Source organism: Lupinus angustifolius, chromosome LG16, assembly GCF_001865875.1.
Source record: "Lupinus angustifolius cultivar Tanjil chromosome LG16, LupAngTanjil_v1.0, whole genome shotgun sequence".
Classification (NCBI taxonomy): domain Eukaryota; kingdom Viridiplantae; phylum Streptophyta; class Magnoliopsida; order Fabales; family Fabaceae; genus Lupinus; species Lupinus angustifolius.
The window spans coordinates 2,580,527-2,595,231 of NC_032024.1; the positions used below are offsets into that span (position 1 = coordinate 2,580,527).

Here is a 14,705-nt window from a genome sequence, read left to right on the forward strand (position 1 = left end):
TGAAACAACATATCAATTTATTATACACAATAAATACAGACAAATAATCAGTTTAGGCCAAAGAAACAATGTCAAGATCAGACAGAAAACATTACACAATTTTATGATTTTTTATCAATGAGCGTATATCGTATATATCTTCGTATCCGAACCCGAAAAAGAAGAAAAGAAGAGATTAGATAAAGGACTACATTGAAGCAAATAGTTTGAAATATCATCTTCATTTCAACTGCAGCAGCCTCCACTTGCAGCAACAGGGCCATCCCTGCCACCAGATGGTCCAGGAACTCCACCATATCCGACTTTTATTCCGTAAGACTGCAACAATATAAAGCTTGTCAGTGTCTTAAGAATTGTTTTTCACCTTAAATATCCATAGATTGTAACATATATAAGGTAGACTGAAATTAAACATACCACAAATCCTCTACATATATATATATAAGGTGGTTTTTCCATTCCTATACAAATGATAAAACAGATAAGGTAAAGTATGATACAAAGTTTAACAGGAAACTAACCTCATTTGATACATCAAAAACTCCATCCTGAATCTTTTTGTATATGGTTGCAGCTGTTTTTATGAATGCCTGCAAACAGATGAGAAATGTTAAAAACTTCCGTATAGATGATATTCCGAGATATCTTGGAGATGTGACTTTGGACCTCTTCAACATTCTGAGCAGTTTTCGCTGAAGCCTCCATGAAGATTAGCCCATGCTCCTTCGCAAATTGCTCGCCTTCCTCTGTGCTCACGGCTCGTCGGTGAGCAAGATCACACTTGTTGCCAATCAGCATGATTGTCATATTTGCATTTGCATGCTGTCTTGCATCTTCCAACCAGCTAGCCAAGTGATTAAATGTCTCCCTCCTATTGATAAACATGTCAGCATCATCCTCGTTTCCTTAAATAAAATAAACACCATATTTTTTTACAATATAAACACGCATGCAAAGTTTTTTACACATCATTCTGTAGCCCCACAAAACTGGATATGCACAAGACATCCATGATGCATTTCATAAGCAATACAAGGGTATAAATTGACGTTCTCTAACAATATTCTTTTCAATAATGAATATTCATCATGTAGAAGAACACACCAATAAGAAATTCTAGAAGTAATTCCTTCCACAGATCAAAGTTTAAAATTTACTAATAGAAATAAAAAAACTCATTCAGATTAAAATGATTTATAAATCATCCTCTTTACGAATCATAGAATAGCGCTGTGAAGCTTCACTCCTTCCTTCTTATGTTAGAGGTTTTGGTTCTCGGAAAGACACCAAAATGTTTTGGTGGTATTCAGTTTTTTCTACGCTTTGGTGTATACGACTAGAAAGGAATCATTTAATTTTTAGAGATTCATTCTCTTCTTTAGAATTTGTTTGGAAGATGGTAACTTTTTTTGGCATCCCTTGGGTGCCATGATGATGGGATTTTTTGTGGGAGTTTCTACGATAGATTTGCAACAGGGTTGGCATGCTATGTTGCATCTATCTACCTCCTAGCATAGTTGTTCTCCGTTTTGCGAGGATGTCTTATCCTCTTCTTTTGTAGTATTTTATTCCCCTAATGAAATTCCTTATTTATCGGGAAACTTTTTAGAACTCATACTTTTAAGTAATGGCATAGACTAATCTTATAACATTATAGATGCGTATATATATATATAGTATGATTTGTGAATAAGATGGAATCTTAAAAGAAAATATTCCTATAAATGAAATTAATTATTTTATTTTAGGATTTGAAACAGATTAGAAGTTCAAAATTAAAGATACCTGGTTATATCATAGACAAGTAGAGCACCAGCAGCCCCTCTGTAGTAAGACCTTGTAATAGATCTGAAGGATTCTTGACCAGCCTGAAATATTACAAGGAAACTTTGAGACGTATTATCTGGAACTTCGCAACTCATATAGCTCAAGCAACCAATGAAGCAGATTTTCCATCACGGAAATATAGATAATCAATCCAAGCTGAAAGAGCACATACAGATGAAACCCAAATTTCAAACTAGCTAAATGATTGCAATGTGTAATCCAAAACTGTGGCTTTATTGTTGATTTATAGACACAATCACACAAGCCATCTAAACAACGAAAGGTATTTTAAGAGGTCACCAAAGCCCATATCTTAAGTCTTAACCACCACTCCACTCTAATAGCTTAATCTCTCTTCTTTTCTTCTTTTTTATAACAAAAGAAATATTATAAGATGAGAAGAGAGAAGATTAGAAGAGGATAGGACATCCTCACAATAAAACCAAAAGTAACATAATCTTTCCATTCCATATCTCATGACCACCGGAGAAAAACTATTCAACCTATGCAAAGCCAAAAATTTATCCTCATTTATATAAGCTTTTTTGGGATAAACTTATGAGTAGAAGGCTATTATCAATTGGCCCCGAACTAATTACGTTTCAACAGTCAAAATGAATCAGCTTGCAAGGAGACACTACACTGTGCTTAGAAAGAAGTTCTTCAGAACAAATTGATATGAAGTTAGCCACAAGCCCACAATTATGATAAGACAAAGCATCGACCTTATCCATAGTACCCAACATGATTCTTATCAGCATAACTCTGTTTGAAATAAGCCAGTGATTCAACACAGGAAAATTGCAAGGTATATTATCAGGTTAAACCATATAAATTCTTCAAGTTAAACAATATAAATTCTTCAGGTTAAACCATATAAAAGGCCCTCATTTAAAATGATCACAACAACCAATTGCAAATTCCTAGAAATGAAAGAGTAAAATTTCTGAATTTGAACTAGTTGGGTTAGTGACCAAGTTTGAGGAAAGGGTGAACAAACCGTATCCCATATTTGCAACTTGATAGGCTTATTATCAATTGTGATCATCCTGGCCCCGAATTCAACACCAATGGTCAAGTCATGGACAGGTTGAAAGCGCTTGTCAGTGAATTGAAGTAGAAGACACGACTTTCCAACTCCTACATAAAAAAGAAGAAGCAATAGGACACAATCCTCTCCAATCAACTACTACAAGTAATAACAAGTTTGCCTAATAATGTGCAAACAAATATTTTAACACGACTCATGGTATGATTATTGTACTTAAATGGTTTTTTTAAACATGGAATCATATAAAAAATGGAAAAACCCCATGAAAGAAAGATTAATGATTCATATAAATCACAAAATGATAAATGGTTCGAAAAATCTGGCGAGTAACTAACAATCCTGTTAACCAGACGAAGTTATTATCATGCCCTTTTCGGACGAATCATATAATCCTATTGAAAAGCAACTGTTTCTTACTTCCACTCAAAAAGTAATCTCCATGCCCTTTCTACACAAATCATGGATTTAACCCCAAAATTATGTTCAAATACAACCCATGATCACGTGCAAATTATAACCCAAAAAATATTAGACCCATACATCAAATGAAAGAAATTAAATCATACAAACATTTGCATGGGTAAGTTAATATTAAGAAAACATAACTATGATCTCTATAGCCATAATCTTAAGCATCAAATCGAATCATTGGTTTAAAATTCTCAGCAAACAAAAGAAACATAAAAACAAAACAAATCCAAGAAAAAACGAATCTGGGCAAGCTCCATATGAATAAAGCAACAAAATTGTTGAAATCACAAAAAAAAAGTAAATTGTTGAAATTACCAGTGTCGCCGATAATGATGTATTTGAAGAGATAAGCGTATGACATATTGAATTTTGTTTATATGGGTCGCGCTTGAATGATGTAAAGTTTAGATCTTTTCAATCAACGCGATGACGAAAGGTGAAGGAAATGAAATCAACAGAAATCAGAAATGAAAGCAAGAAAGAGAAAGTCAAAAATCAATGATTAAATCATATAAACATTTCCTTCTCTTCTTAATTAATATATATTTCATAGGCAAAACACTTATTTTATTTTTTAATTTCTTCCAAATCTTTTCCATAACTTTACTTTTGTTATTACCTTATATGTTAATTTTTTTTCTTGTCTTGTTACATACCTAAGTGTGATAATTTCTTTTTAGTCATGTATTAGAAAAAAAAATAGATATTAGAGAAAAAAACATATATACTAATAATATAATAACTTTTTATAGTGTTATTATATTGTCCATCATCCATATTTGAGTCTCATTGACTTACATAAAAGTAATACAAATAATGCATTAAATGTTTATATTGACCTTACATGTATATATTACATTCAAGACACTTAGGAAGAGTGAAATTGATGACTAATGCTTCATTTGGTTGAGAAGAAAATGAGAAGAGAAAAAAATATAAGAGAGATAATAAAGAGAAAGAAAAAGATAAAAAATTGAGTAATTTTTATTTTGTTTGTGAAATAAAAAATAAAGAGAAGAGAAAGAAGTATTTCTCCACAAGTTCTCTTCCCTCTATTTCTTTCCTTTAAGTAACAAAATTTAAAAGATTAAAGACCAAATTTGAGAAAAAATAATGATGGACCACATGCTTAAGCCTATAACCCACACTAAGGCCCAAATGGTTCAAATCCACCAATTTTCCTTTTGTTTCCTTCTCTTTGTACCTTTTGTATGTAGTTAAGCTAAAAATGCACCTACCTTAAAAAAATTAATTAACTAATTTACCAACCCTACATGTTTGATTCATATCTCATTTATAATTGAAAAAGAGAAAAAGAAGTATACACTGACAGTGTAAGAGTTTTTTACACTATTACTCCATTATCTATCATTCATTTTCAATTATGCTTGACTTTTCACAAAAAGTAATTCAAATCAAGGGTGGATAATGCACTGACTGTGCGTAATTCTTTACACTGTCGGTGCATCAATATTACACCCATTGAAAAATATTACTAACACATTCTTTTATAACACTTTTTGCTTTATCATTATAGCGTGGTAATAGACACTTTGTATTTGCCGACACACATTTTTACTTTTTGGTATCAAATATTTAAGTTTTATATATATTTTATTTTGGTAAATTAGAATATATTTTTATATTGAATGTATTTTATACTGTAATTTTTAATGGTTGCACTTTATATAATATTTTTTGTGTTTATTTTAATAGTCAAATTAATTAAGTTGAGAGGGTGGTAATTATATATAATTATATGATTTTTTTTTGTAGAAATTAAAAATGTTAAAGACAAAATAGTACATAAAGTTATACCATAATAGTAGTTACATCATATTTTCCATATATAGTATAAATATAGATATATAGTAAATATATAAATATTATTAGAAGTTGAGATTTATCATAGAGTATCGCTAAACAAATGATGAACCCGTGTAATTTAACATATTTCATATTATATAAACAATTTGAGGTTGATTTCATGTTTTATTATAGACAAGAATTTAATATGTATACACCGATAGTGTAAGTATTTTTTATATTGTCAGCAAATCTCCACCAGTCATATATTAACTATCGTTGACTCTCAAACAAAAGTAATACAAATCAATAGTTGATGATATGACAAAGTGTAAAAAACTTTACCTTGGATAGATTGTTTATAAAAACTTTAAGGCCTACATGTACATGTGCCTTGCAACATAAGTACTTGGTGTACCAACATTTTTAACTTTCCTAGTGAAAGTAAGTGAGCCATAGAGTTTAGGTACTGAAACTGAAGGGTAGTTGAAGTCCAATATCTTAACTACATTAGGACACTTTTAAGGGTTAGGATCAGAGAAAATTCTCATTTGAGTCTGGTTATAACCACAAGCACAAAGGAAGTTTAGGTAGTCATTGGTGGTTAAGTCATAGACCAAGCCAGGATCCATTGCGCGATTCGGTCTAATGTGGCCGGAGCCATGGGCATATGGTGTTGCTTCTTTAGAATTGGTGTCAAGCATTGGAGCAACAAAAAGATGTACTTAGATGTGGAGCAACAAAAAGAAAACTAGGAAACACAACTTTGCTTAAGATAACTAAGTTGCTTGCCACACAAACCAATAGATTTGTGGCAAAAGCAGAATAAAAGGACCTGTTTGGTTTAACAAAATGAAAACAATTGACATATATCATAAGGGGCAATTGACACACCAATAGATTTTTATTGTCTTGACCAGAGTTGTGGTCCTTAACATAAGAGCGTACTATCTATATAGTCTTAGTGTAAAAATTTATACATACTTATTTACTATTTATTTATATTACTTTTTGAACAATCAATTATAATTGAGCATAAGAAAAATAAATGATAGATGATATAGTAACAAATGTATAAAACTCGTGTAATAATAGCATACATTTTTTTCTCACATAAAAGTATTGAACCAAATATATTAGGTGGACTTATGTGTCCCCTTGTTTGAAGTTGTGGCCTATAGTTAGCCAAGTCTTTTAGTAATTATATGACCAAACAGCTTTATGGTCCCAATTGCTCTCTCATTTAGACTACACAGATTTGTAATTTGTTTGCTTTCTCTGGGTCCATAGTGAAGACTTTGACATATCAATTTCAAAAGATAGTAGAAATATATTGCACATAATGACATAAAATAGTAACATAAAACTTCAAAAGATAGTAAAAATATTGCACTTGTGGGTTTAAAATAATAACATAAAACTTCAACCAAAAATATAAATAACACATAATATTTTCCTTGTTTGTAACATGACACCAGAATCTTCTAGATCATGTTACCCTTTATCCCCTTGTAACTTGTAATTAAGAGGTGGTTTTTTTTTGGAGTATCTCTCACATTTTGGGTAAAAAACTAATCTCTTTCGGGATATGTGATTGTCACTCTCAACAAATGTTATTCTCAAAAATCAAACTCTTTAACTTCTAATTATCCTATAAATTTAGCAGAGTCTTACACCACTAAACCAATATTTTGTTAATTAATTAAGAGGTGGTTGAACATTTGTAAAAATTAATGGGTTAGTTGACAAAGTGTGTTAAAAACTAAGTCAACTATAATTTTTTTGCATCCATCTAATAAATATATCCTTTATAAACCTACCTTACCTTTGTCAACTCAACCCTTACGATATGAGTAAAGTAAAACACCCCACATAAAATTAAGAAAAGTTAGTGTTACATTTTATATTATCATAAACATAATCATCATAAGTAAATATTATTTTTGGAAATGTTAACGAATATTTTAAAGTATTTTTGATGAAAAGAAAAACAAATATTTATCTTGGTAAAAAAATATTTTTACATTATGATAAGTGCTGAATTTAGTTTTCCAATATTCATGTTCCTTTTATATTCCCTAAACAATTTCTTGGATACACAATTCTATAATTTAATCTTGCAATTAATTTATGTTTATGCAGGTTGAAGTTGAGGGTAACATGGTTGGAGAATTATAATGTGGAACTACAAAAGCTTGGGATTCACAATATCTGGGATTGAAATCTTCTGCCATTTTTAATTTCTTGTCTCATACTTTAATTGAAGAATGACAAAAATGATCTACTATTTAATACTAGCTTAGTCAATTTAATATTAATTTTCTTTGCAACCCCAACTAACACTACCTCACCCTAGCCACAACTATGAGGAGTCTCTCTACCAAAATTTGTATTATTTTGGGTACCATTTATTCTCATTCATTAGAAAAGTAAAATATGAATTTAATATATATTAACTTTATATTATTTCACTAATAATAAGAATAAATAGGTACATGAAGTGAAGTGATACACATATATTAAGACAAAAAATGTTTTATCTTATTATTATCGCCAATTTTAGGAAAACATAATTACATTTCTAATTTTTTTACTTCTCTTCTTCAAAATCCAAACATATAGTTTATGATGTTGATTTCAATTGGGGTAGAAATGAAAGTAGAATTATTATTTAGGATTACAATTAAAACTTCATGTGATAAAAGACTCTAAGTATTTACATGACAAATAAATATTACTTCACATTTTCACTTGTTAATGTCTTGAATTAGTAACCTTATATATCCCACAAATACTCAGCATGATACAAATAATTGTAGCTAGATTAAAAGATTGAAAAGTAAGGAGCTAAATATTAAGGTTGTTAAGTTAGGTAATTGAATTAGAATATTCAGAAAATTAGTTGATTAGCTAACCAAACTAGTTGATTAGGTAGAAAATAGTTGATTAGCAAGTTCATATGTCACTATAATTGACCAAACCAAAACTTATAAGTTATAACTAGAGATTATTTAAATAATCTCTTATCAAAACTTAATTGTGTTTTTGGTTTAATAACCTCATTGCCAGGTTTATAATTCTCTAAAGGGTACTTCAAAATACTCACTAATAGAGATTCAATCACAATAGAAATGAAAATAATTTTTTTCTTTATTTTTTTTTAGAAAAATCAGGAAAAATATTTCAAAAGAAACCTAAATTAAAAACAATGTAGTCAACAAAATCGGCTATTGATTTGGGGTACAAATTTGTTGTCTACCAATTCTATCACTGCATGTACCATTAGTTGTGTTTCGTCAGAAAAATAACTAATTATTAATTTTTTAATTTAAAAATATTTTTTCAATCAATCATAAACTTGTAGTACATATAGTAACACAATTTGTAGAACATCATATATGGTCCCATTGATTTGCAAGTTACCTTAAACGTTCCTTACTTTGCTAACTCATATGAGTTATATATCATCAAAAAAATAATTTACTTAGAAGATCATGAAAAATAAAGCCTTTCCCTCATCTTACTCAAAATTTTCTTAATAAAATTAAGACTTAGTTTGTGTTGTATAATAACTATATATAATCACATATTTTAATATAACATTTTATATAATCATAACCTAAAATGAAGATTTATACCTGACCCATGATAAATTATTTGATTGTGATGAAGTGGTATGAGTTTTATGATTACATTTGTCCATATTTGATCCAGCTAATTGTGTTCTGAAAAGTTTAACCGACCCCAGCTTCTAACTCACCCAACCCACACTGCAACTCTGGCCTTGTCTTATTCATTGGTTTTGAATCCACTCACCCTTTTGCTAATATTTTGGTACAATTTTCTCACCTTATATCCTTTAGGATGTATGATTATTTCTGTCAACCAGTGTCGTTTTTATGAATCAAACTTTTGACTTTTAGTGAACAAGGAATGCTAAGGATCTAATGAGATATTACCCCACTAGATCGACATCTTATTGGTGAACAAAAATGGCAATGTGTAAGTAAATGTAACAAGGTGAAATTAATTTTAATTAAATAGTAAAAATTGTATAAATATAAAAGTAAGTCTAAATAATTGAGTATGCAACAATGACACATAATAATACCTTATTCTTCATACATGCAACTTGAAAGAGAAAGATGGGAAATGAGATTTTTTTGTATAACTAAATTATCTTATCACTATATAAATAAGGAATCATTTCGAGTGCATGACTATCCTCTTAACAAATATCGTTTGAGTCTAAAATTGTATGAAAATGTTATGATGATATATCCGAGAGACTCCACACAAAATCGTAAATGCAACAGCAGAAACAGTTATAGACTACAATTTACAACTACATGTAGAGTAATAAAAAACTCACTCCAACCAATGCACTAAAAAGAGAGAATTTTGAGAGATATTTAGACACCCCATTTTTACATGTAACTTAAAAAGAGAGAAGGGTGAAAAATGTGATGTGAAATTTTGAAAAGAGAGTTCTGAGTTGGTGTAGGGTGGGTCGTGGGGGTCACCTTTTCCAAGGAAACAAAATCCAAAAAAAGACTTACATCTAAAACCCAATCAACTTTGGCTCTATCTAAGGGTCACTATTGCTTACAAATAACCCTTTTGGATTTCTCTTCCTTTTCTCATCACTTCCCTCTTCATGTTTTTTCTCTTATCTCTCCCCTCACTTTTATTTCCTTCAACATCTCTTTACATCCCCCATACCTATTATTCTCTTACCTCCAAAATCAAATAAACTCATTTCTATCATAAGATTTAGATATAGATATACTTCTTATAGATAAAGGTATGCACCTCTTAAATCTTATGGTAAATGGACTATTTCATTAACTAGTGGTAGTTGTTGCTAATTATTGTTAATCTAAGCTATTTTTGTTCACTTAATTGATTGTTTTGATGATGCATGATGCAGATTTTGGAGAGTTGAAGATAGTTCAAGCTAATTAGCAGGGTCGATATCCGAAATGATGTGCTTGCCTGGCTCCCTGAATGCCATGTAAGAAGCTTTTGTCTATAGGATCGACAACCTTTTTATTTGGCATTAGGGGAGTCATGCAGGCTCTTCATCGATTATATATATAGTTACCATCATAAATTTTTCCACTCTCAACACCCAACAAGAACACCTTTCTATTATAATTATGATCATGCCCTTCATAGTTCATATATACCTTATTATTATCTTTGCTTATATCATATCCTAAGTTGAGTGATAATTTGATTAATTTCTTAGAAGTCTGCTTTGTAGTTATTTTGATGCTCATTTCAGGTTTTACTTTCTATGTTTGGAGAAGATTTCCATGCACCATTTCAAATAACTTTTTTCCTTACTTTTTTCTAACTTTAAGAAATACCCTTTATTTATTTGATGCATTATTAACGGATATATAACTTTGCAGTTGGGAAGACAATGTACCCTAGGAAAATTAATGCAGATTCTACTATACAACAGGGAATTAGGCAAGAGAAATTGTATGGTAGCAGAAGAGTTTAAATGCTGCCAAATAAATTTAATCATGGAGTTTTTTGAATATGTGGCTGTGAAATACTCATAACATTGTATCAAGATTTGATATATAAATTCATAGAGTGGTAAGTGCTTTTTGCAATGTGTGTAGTCACAATCTTATTGTCTATATATGATAATATATGAGGTTCTTTGATTTTATGTAAACATGGTCCTAATCTAACAACATGGCTTAATAATTGAAACCATAGATATATATGTTTCAAGGCACTTGTTTTAAAAAGAAAAGAGGAAAAAGAATACATTTACCCACAATGTAAGTTTTATATATTATTATTGTGTTATTTATCACTCATATTTTATTATTGTTGAAACTTTTCTAAAAAATAATACAAATAAAATGATAGATGATGTATATTTTTTGGTAATACCAATAGTATCACCTCACCTATTTGAGTAATGAACTAATCTCTTTCAGGGTTCGTGACTGCCCCTCCCAACAACAAGGGTAGCTCCCAGGAATCGAACCATCGACCTTGAGGATCTAGTGAAGCCTTACTCCATTAAACCAATGTCTTATTGGTGAATGATGTATATTGATCGTGTATAAATCTTTATAATAAACGTGGATAGATATTAAGAAAAATGAAATACAAATGATAGATGGATTAGGTTATTATTTTGTCATTACTTGAAAAAAAGAGTAATGTGTGAATGACTTTGATTCACATCTACATCTATGGCTTTACTTTTAAGACTGATATCTTTGACTGTGGTGGACTAGAGTACCCAAATTTGACACGGTTCTATATGGCATAATAATATTAATATTTATTAGATGAAAAGTGATATTAGGAAACAAAGGTAATAATATTTTCAATACACTTTTATTCAGAGTTATGTGATATTGTATAACTTAACCAATATTAGAAAAAAAATTGGTTAAAATTAATGTACATATATTAAATTATTAAAGACATGATTTTTGAGTAAGACATTTTTTCAAGAGAGTAACATGAAATTAATAAAAAATATGCTAATATATTTATTGGTTGGTGATATAATTGGAATTTTTTTTAACAAAACCTTGAAATACATTAATATTTTAAAAGAAATATTTAAACAAAAATGTAAAACCGCTAGAAAGAGGGGTTGAACCTCCGACCTTGTGGTTAACAGCCACACGCTCTAACCAACTGAGCTATTCCAGCTATTTGACTATTTGTCTTAAACTAAACGGCTTTTACATAATGTAACTTTATTATCATCTTACAAAAAATGTTTTAATTATTAATAATTGATTTACAAATCACATATTATGTATAACTAAGGGATGTTAAAGCAAAAATTCTAGAACAATTAAAATAAAAGTAAAAAATTACACATTTAAAAAGTAAAATAATAATAAAAAATACTATCAATTGGACAATGATTAATTGTTAAATGAAAGTGAATGAACAATTTTAGTTTAGTGTCCCCTCTTACGTATATTTTGACTTATCTGCATTTATAGACTGAATATAAGTAGTAGTTGAAATAATTACACTAAATATAAATCTAAATCAAAATTTAGTTGAATATGATGTATTATTTTTTTAATGCAGGGTAGATGACCCATGAAACTTGAATTTTAGTTTAGTAATGCAATAATCAATCATTTAAGTAAATTCCATATAACTAAATATGAAATGCTATTTCTTGTTCTAATGATTATGATATGAAACTTCATAAGAAACATCCTATTTTCACTATACACTTCTCACGCGTTGAAGAAGTTAAGACGTAAAACAGGGGTCCACCTCGGGTACACAAGTGTATCACTCTATATGTCACTTCTTATGATTGATTGAAAAACATATATTTTAATTCAAAATTTAATAATAAACCATTTGTCTGACAAATCAGTGAAAGTAACATATGAAGTGATACATTTTCTGGAATAGAATCCTTGAATCTTTGTCCTATGCATGTTTTTTTGTCATTCCTCAAACTTTCATTTATGTTTAATCTATGGGAAAGAAACTTCCTACAACAACCATGACTTACAACTACACTTTCCTTCCAACTTCCAACTCTCATGCATATAAAAATGAAACTTAGTCTTTTCTTCATTCACCATAACAACTACACTTTCTTCATCACTTTAGCTCTTACCAAAAACTTAGAATTTTTCATTCAAAAACATGAAGGTATATTCATCACTTCCAAAGTGTTATCACCTTCTTTTTATTTTTAATTTTCAGCTCAATATGTTACTTAAGTCGTAAAGTTATCTCATATAATAGACTAGTCTGTTGAGTTTGACGGTTACGTCTGCAACCGACCCTTTTTGCATGTGGTTGTGGTTGCAGCAAAAGATTGTGATAAAGGTGGCAATGCACTGCCAGAAGTGCAGGAAAACTGCATTTCAGATTGTTGCAACAGCAAATGGTTAGTTTAGTAATGAAAATCATTATCTCTATTGAGTGAAGAGTCGCAAGTGAGACACCACGTCTTGAACCAAAACCTTAAAGCTTTAGGTTTATAGGTCTTTCCTACTTATAAACTATTTCACTCTTCTTTGCATATCCAATGTGAGACTTCACACTTGAATAAACCCAACAATCTCTATTTAAGAACTTTAGTTAGTAAATTAATGTGAATGAACTCTATGAACTTAATACAATATTTTTTATATTATGCAGGTGTAACCTCTGTGGAGTTAGAGGGAGAAGAGAAAGACAAAGTGATTGTGATTGGAGATGGAATGGACGCAGTTAACTTAATAAATTGTTTGAGGAAAAAGGTTGGAAAATCTGATATTATAAGCTTAGCAGAAGCCAAATAAAGTGGAAATTAACCATGACCAAGAGACAAATTTTGTTCTCCTTTTTATTAAATTGTGAAATGTGTTGTATAAAGTCACATTAAAAGCCAACATATCAGATTAGAAAATGTTACCTTACCTTATGACCTATCATGTGAACTAAATCTTCTTTTAGTACAAATTAGTAGATAGATGAATGGTTGTGTTTGTTGAAATATATTATATAATGTAAATAATATTCTTTGAATATATAAGATTGTATTGTTGGGTTGGTTGTAACTCAAGTTATTAGTTTTGGTTGTTATATTAATTAGTGTTTCTGTGTTCATCCATTTAATATTGAGTTCATAAATAGAATTCATTCTAAATAAAGTACACATTCTTTTTTTGCTATTTGATTAGTGTTTATGAAATTATTGTTGATGTATAGTGGAATAGCTCTAATCAATCAAGTACAACATGTCTTAATCCTACTAGGTAACCGTGGAATATCAATATCTTTTCCCTTAAGATTATTGAATAAACCTTCACTTGTTATACTCTCTTTGTCTAGGCGTTTAACAATTTTCTCCAAACATGTCGAAACCACTTAAGGTTTGATTCTACTATCTTTTCTATAATTATTCTAACTTTTTCTCTAATATATTTATTTCTAATTTTATCTTGTTTAGTATGCTAACTTATTCAAGAGTCTCATCTTTGCTATATGAAGTTTATTCTCTTGTTTACATTGTACTACTCAACATTTATTCTTGTATAACATTATGAGTCTTATAATTATACGATAAAACTTCCCCTTAAGCAGCTCTAAAAAAACATCTAATAAAATTGACAACCTAATAATATATGAGACTCATATGAAGTAAAATCCAGATAGGACAGTTGTACATGTGCATACAAAGAAAGGAACCAACAACCACTTGTTTCAGAAAACCAATCTCACTCAATATGTAAAAATAATAATTTACTAATTGCAAAGTGCCTCAGTGACTATAACAAAAATGTAGACTTTAACAACAGTTTAGTTTCACCATCCATTATAATCATTATATATAAGGATTTAACTTTAATGAATCAACTAGCAAGTTATCTGTACGAGTCTGCCCGGGACGATATTTTTTGCCGCATGATTAAGAACACATATTACATATGCATTTATAATTAAAAATATGTATGTTGTTCGTGCATTCGCATGGTTAAAACCATATATGTTACCAGTGCATTCATATTGTTTCATACGGTCAAACCATACGGTTTAA

At 29.8% G+C, this 14,705-nt stretch overlaps 2 protein-coding genes, 2 long non-coding RNA genes and 1 other non-coding gene across 5 annotated transcripts in view; 3 read left to right on the forward strand and 2 right to left on the reverse strand.

Moving 5' to 3' along the window:
* On the reverse strand, nt 1-3,862 carry LOC109329882 (ras-related protein RABB1c-like). The gene is made up of 6 exons (XM_019563760.1): nt 3,665-3,862; nt 2,828-2,967; nt 1,786-1,868; nt 667-871; nt 522-590; nt 1-318 (listed from the first exon to the last, which is right to left on the reverse strand). Exons 1-6 carry the CDS (start codon nt 3,708-3,710, stop codon nt 226-228), a joined length of 636 nt encoding a protein of 211 aa, XP_019419305.1. The 5' UTR covers nt 3,711-3,862; the 3' UTR covers nt 1-225.
* Nucleotides 2,474-14,705, forward strand: part of LOC109329886 — a 23,399-nt gene continuing 11,167 nt past the window's right edge. The window contains exons 1-2 of the long non-coding RNA XR_002105593.1: nt 2,474-2,485; nt 14,665-14,676. This is a non-coding gene — a long non-coding RNA (uncharacterized LOC109329886). The remainder of the gene's footprint in view (nt 2,486-14,664; nt 14,677-14,705) is intronic.
* LOC109329885 lies at nt 9,541-10,782 on the forward strand. Its single transcript, XR_002105592.1, has 2 exons — nt 9,541-10,169; nt 10,443-10,782. It is a non-coding gene; the product is annotated as an uncharacterized LOC109329885 (long non-coding RNA).
* Nucleotides 11,778-11,851, reverse strand: TRNAN-GUU. Its single transcript has one exon. It is a non-coding gene; the product is annotated as a tRNA-Asn (tRNA).
* On the forward strand, nt 12,720-13,633 carry LOC109329884 (heavy metal-associated isoprenylated plant protein 47). The gene is made up of 3 exons (XM_019563766.1): nt 12,720-12,829; nt 12,992-13,070; nt 13,325-13,633. Exons 1-3 carry the CDS (start codon nt 12,824-12,826, stop codon nt 13,465-13,467), a joined length of 228 nt encoding a protein of 75 aa, XP_019419311.1. The 5' UTR covers nt 12,720-12,823; the 3' UTR covers nt 13,468-13,633.

What these genes read in the sequence shown, in the direction of transcription:
- LOC109329884 (XM_019563766.1), top strand. An exon ending in GATTGTTGCAACAGCAAATG is followed by an intron (nt 13,071 to 13,324) that starts GTTAGTTTAGTA and finishes TATATTATGCAG; the next exon opens with GTGTAACCTCTGTGGAGTTA.
- LOC109329882 (XM_019563760.1), bottom strand. Translation starts at nt 3,710, where the DNA reads ATGTCATACGCTTATCTCTTCAAATACATCATTATCGGCGACACTG. An exon ending in AGTTGCAAATATGGGATACG is followed by an intron (nt 1,869 to 2,827) that starts GTTTGTTCACCC and finishes GTAATATTTCAG; the next exon opens with GCTGGTCAAGAATCCTTCAG. An exon ending in TTTTTGATGTATCAAATGAG is followed by an intron (nt 319 to 521) that starts GTTAGTTTCCTG and finishes ATATTGTTGCAG; the next exon opens with TCTTACGGAATAAAAGTCGG.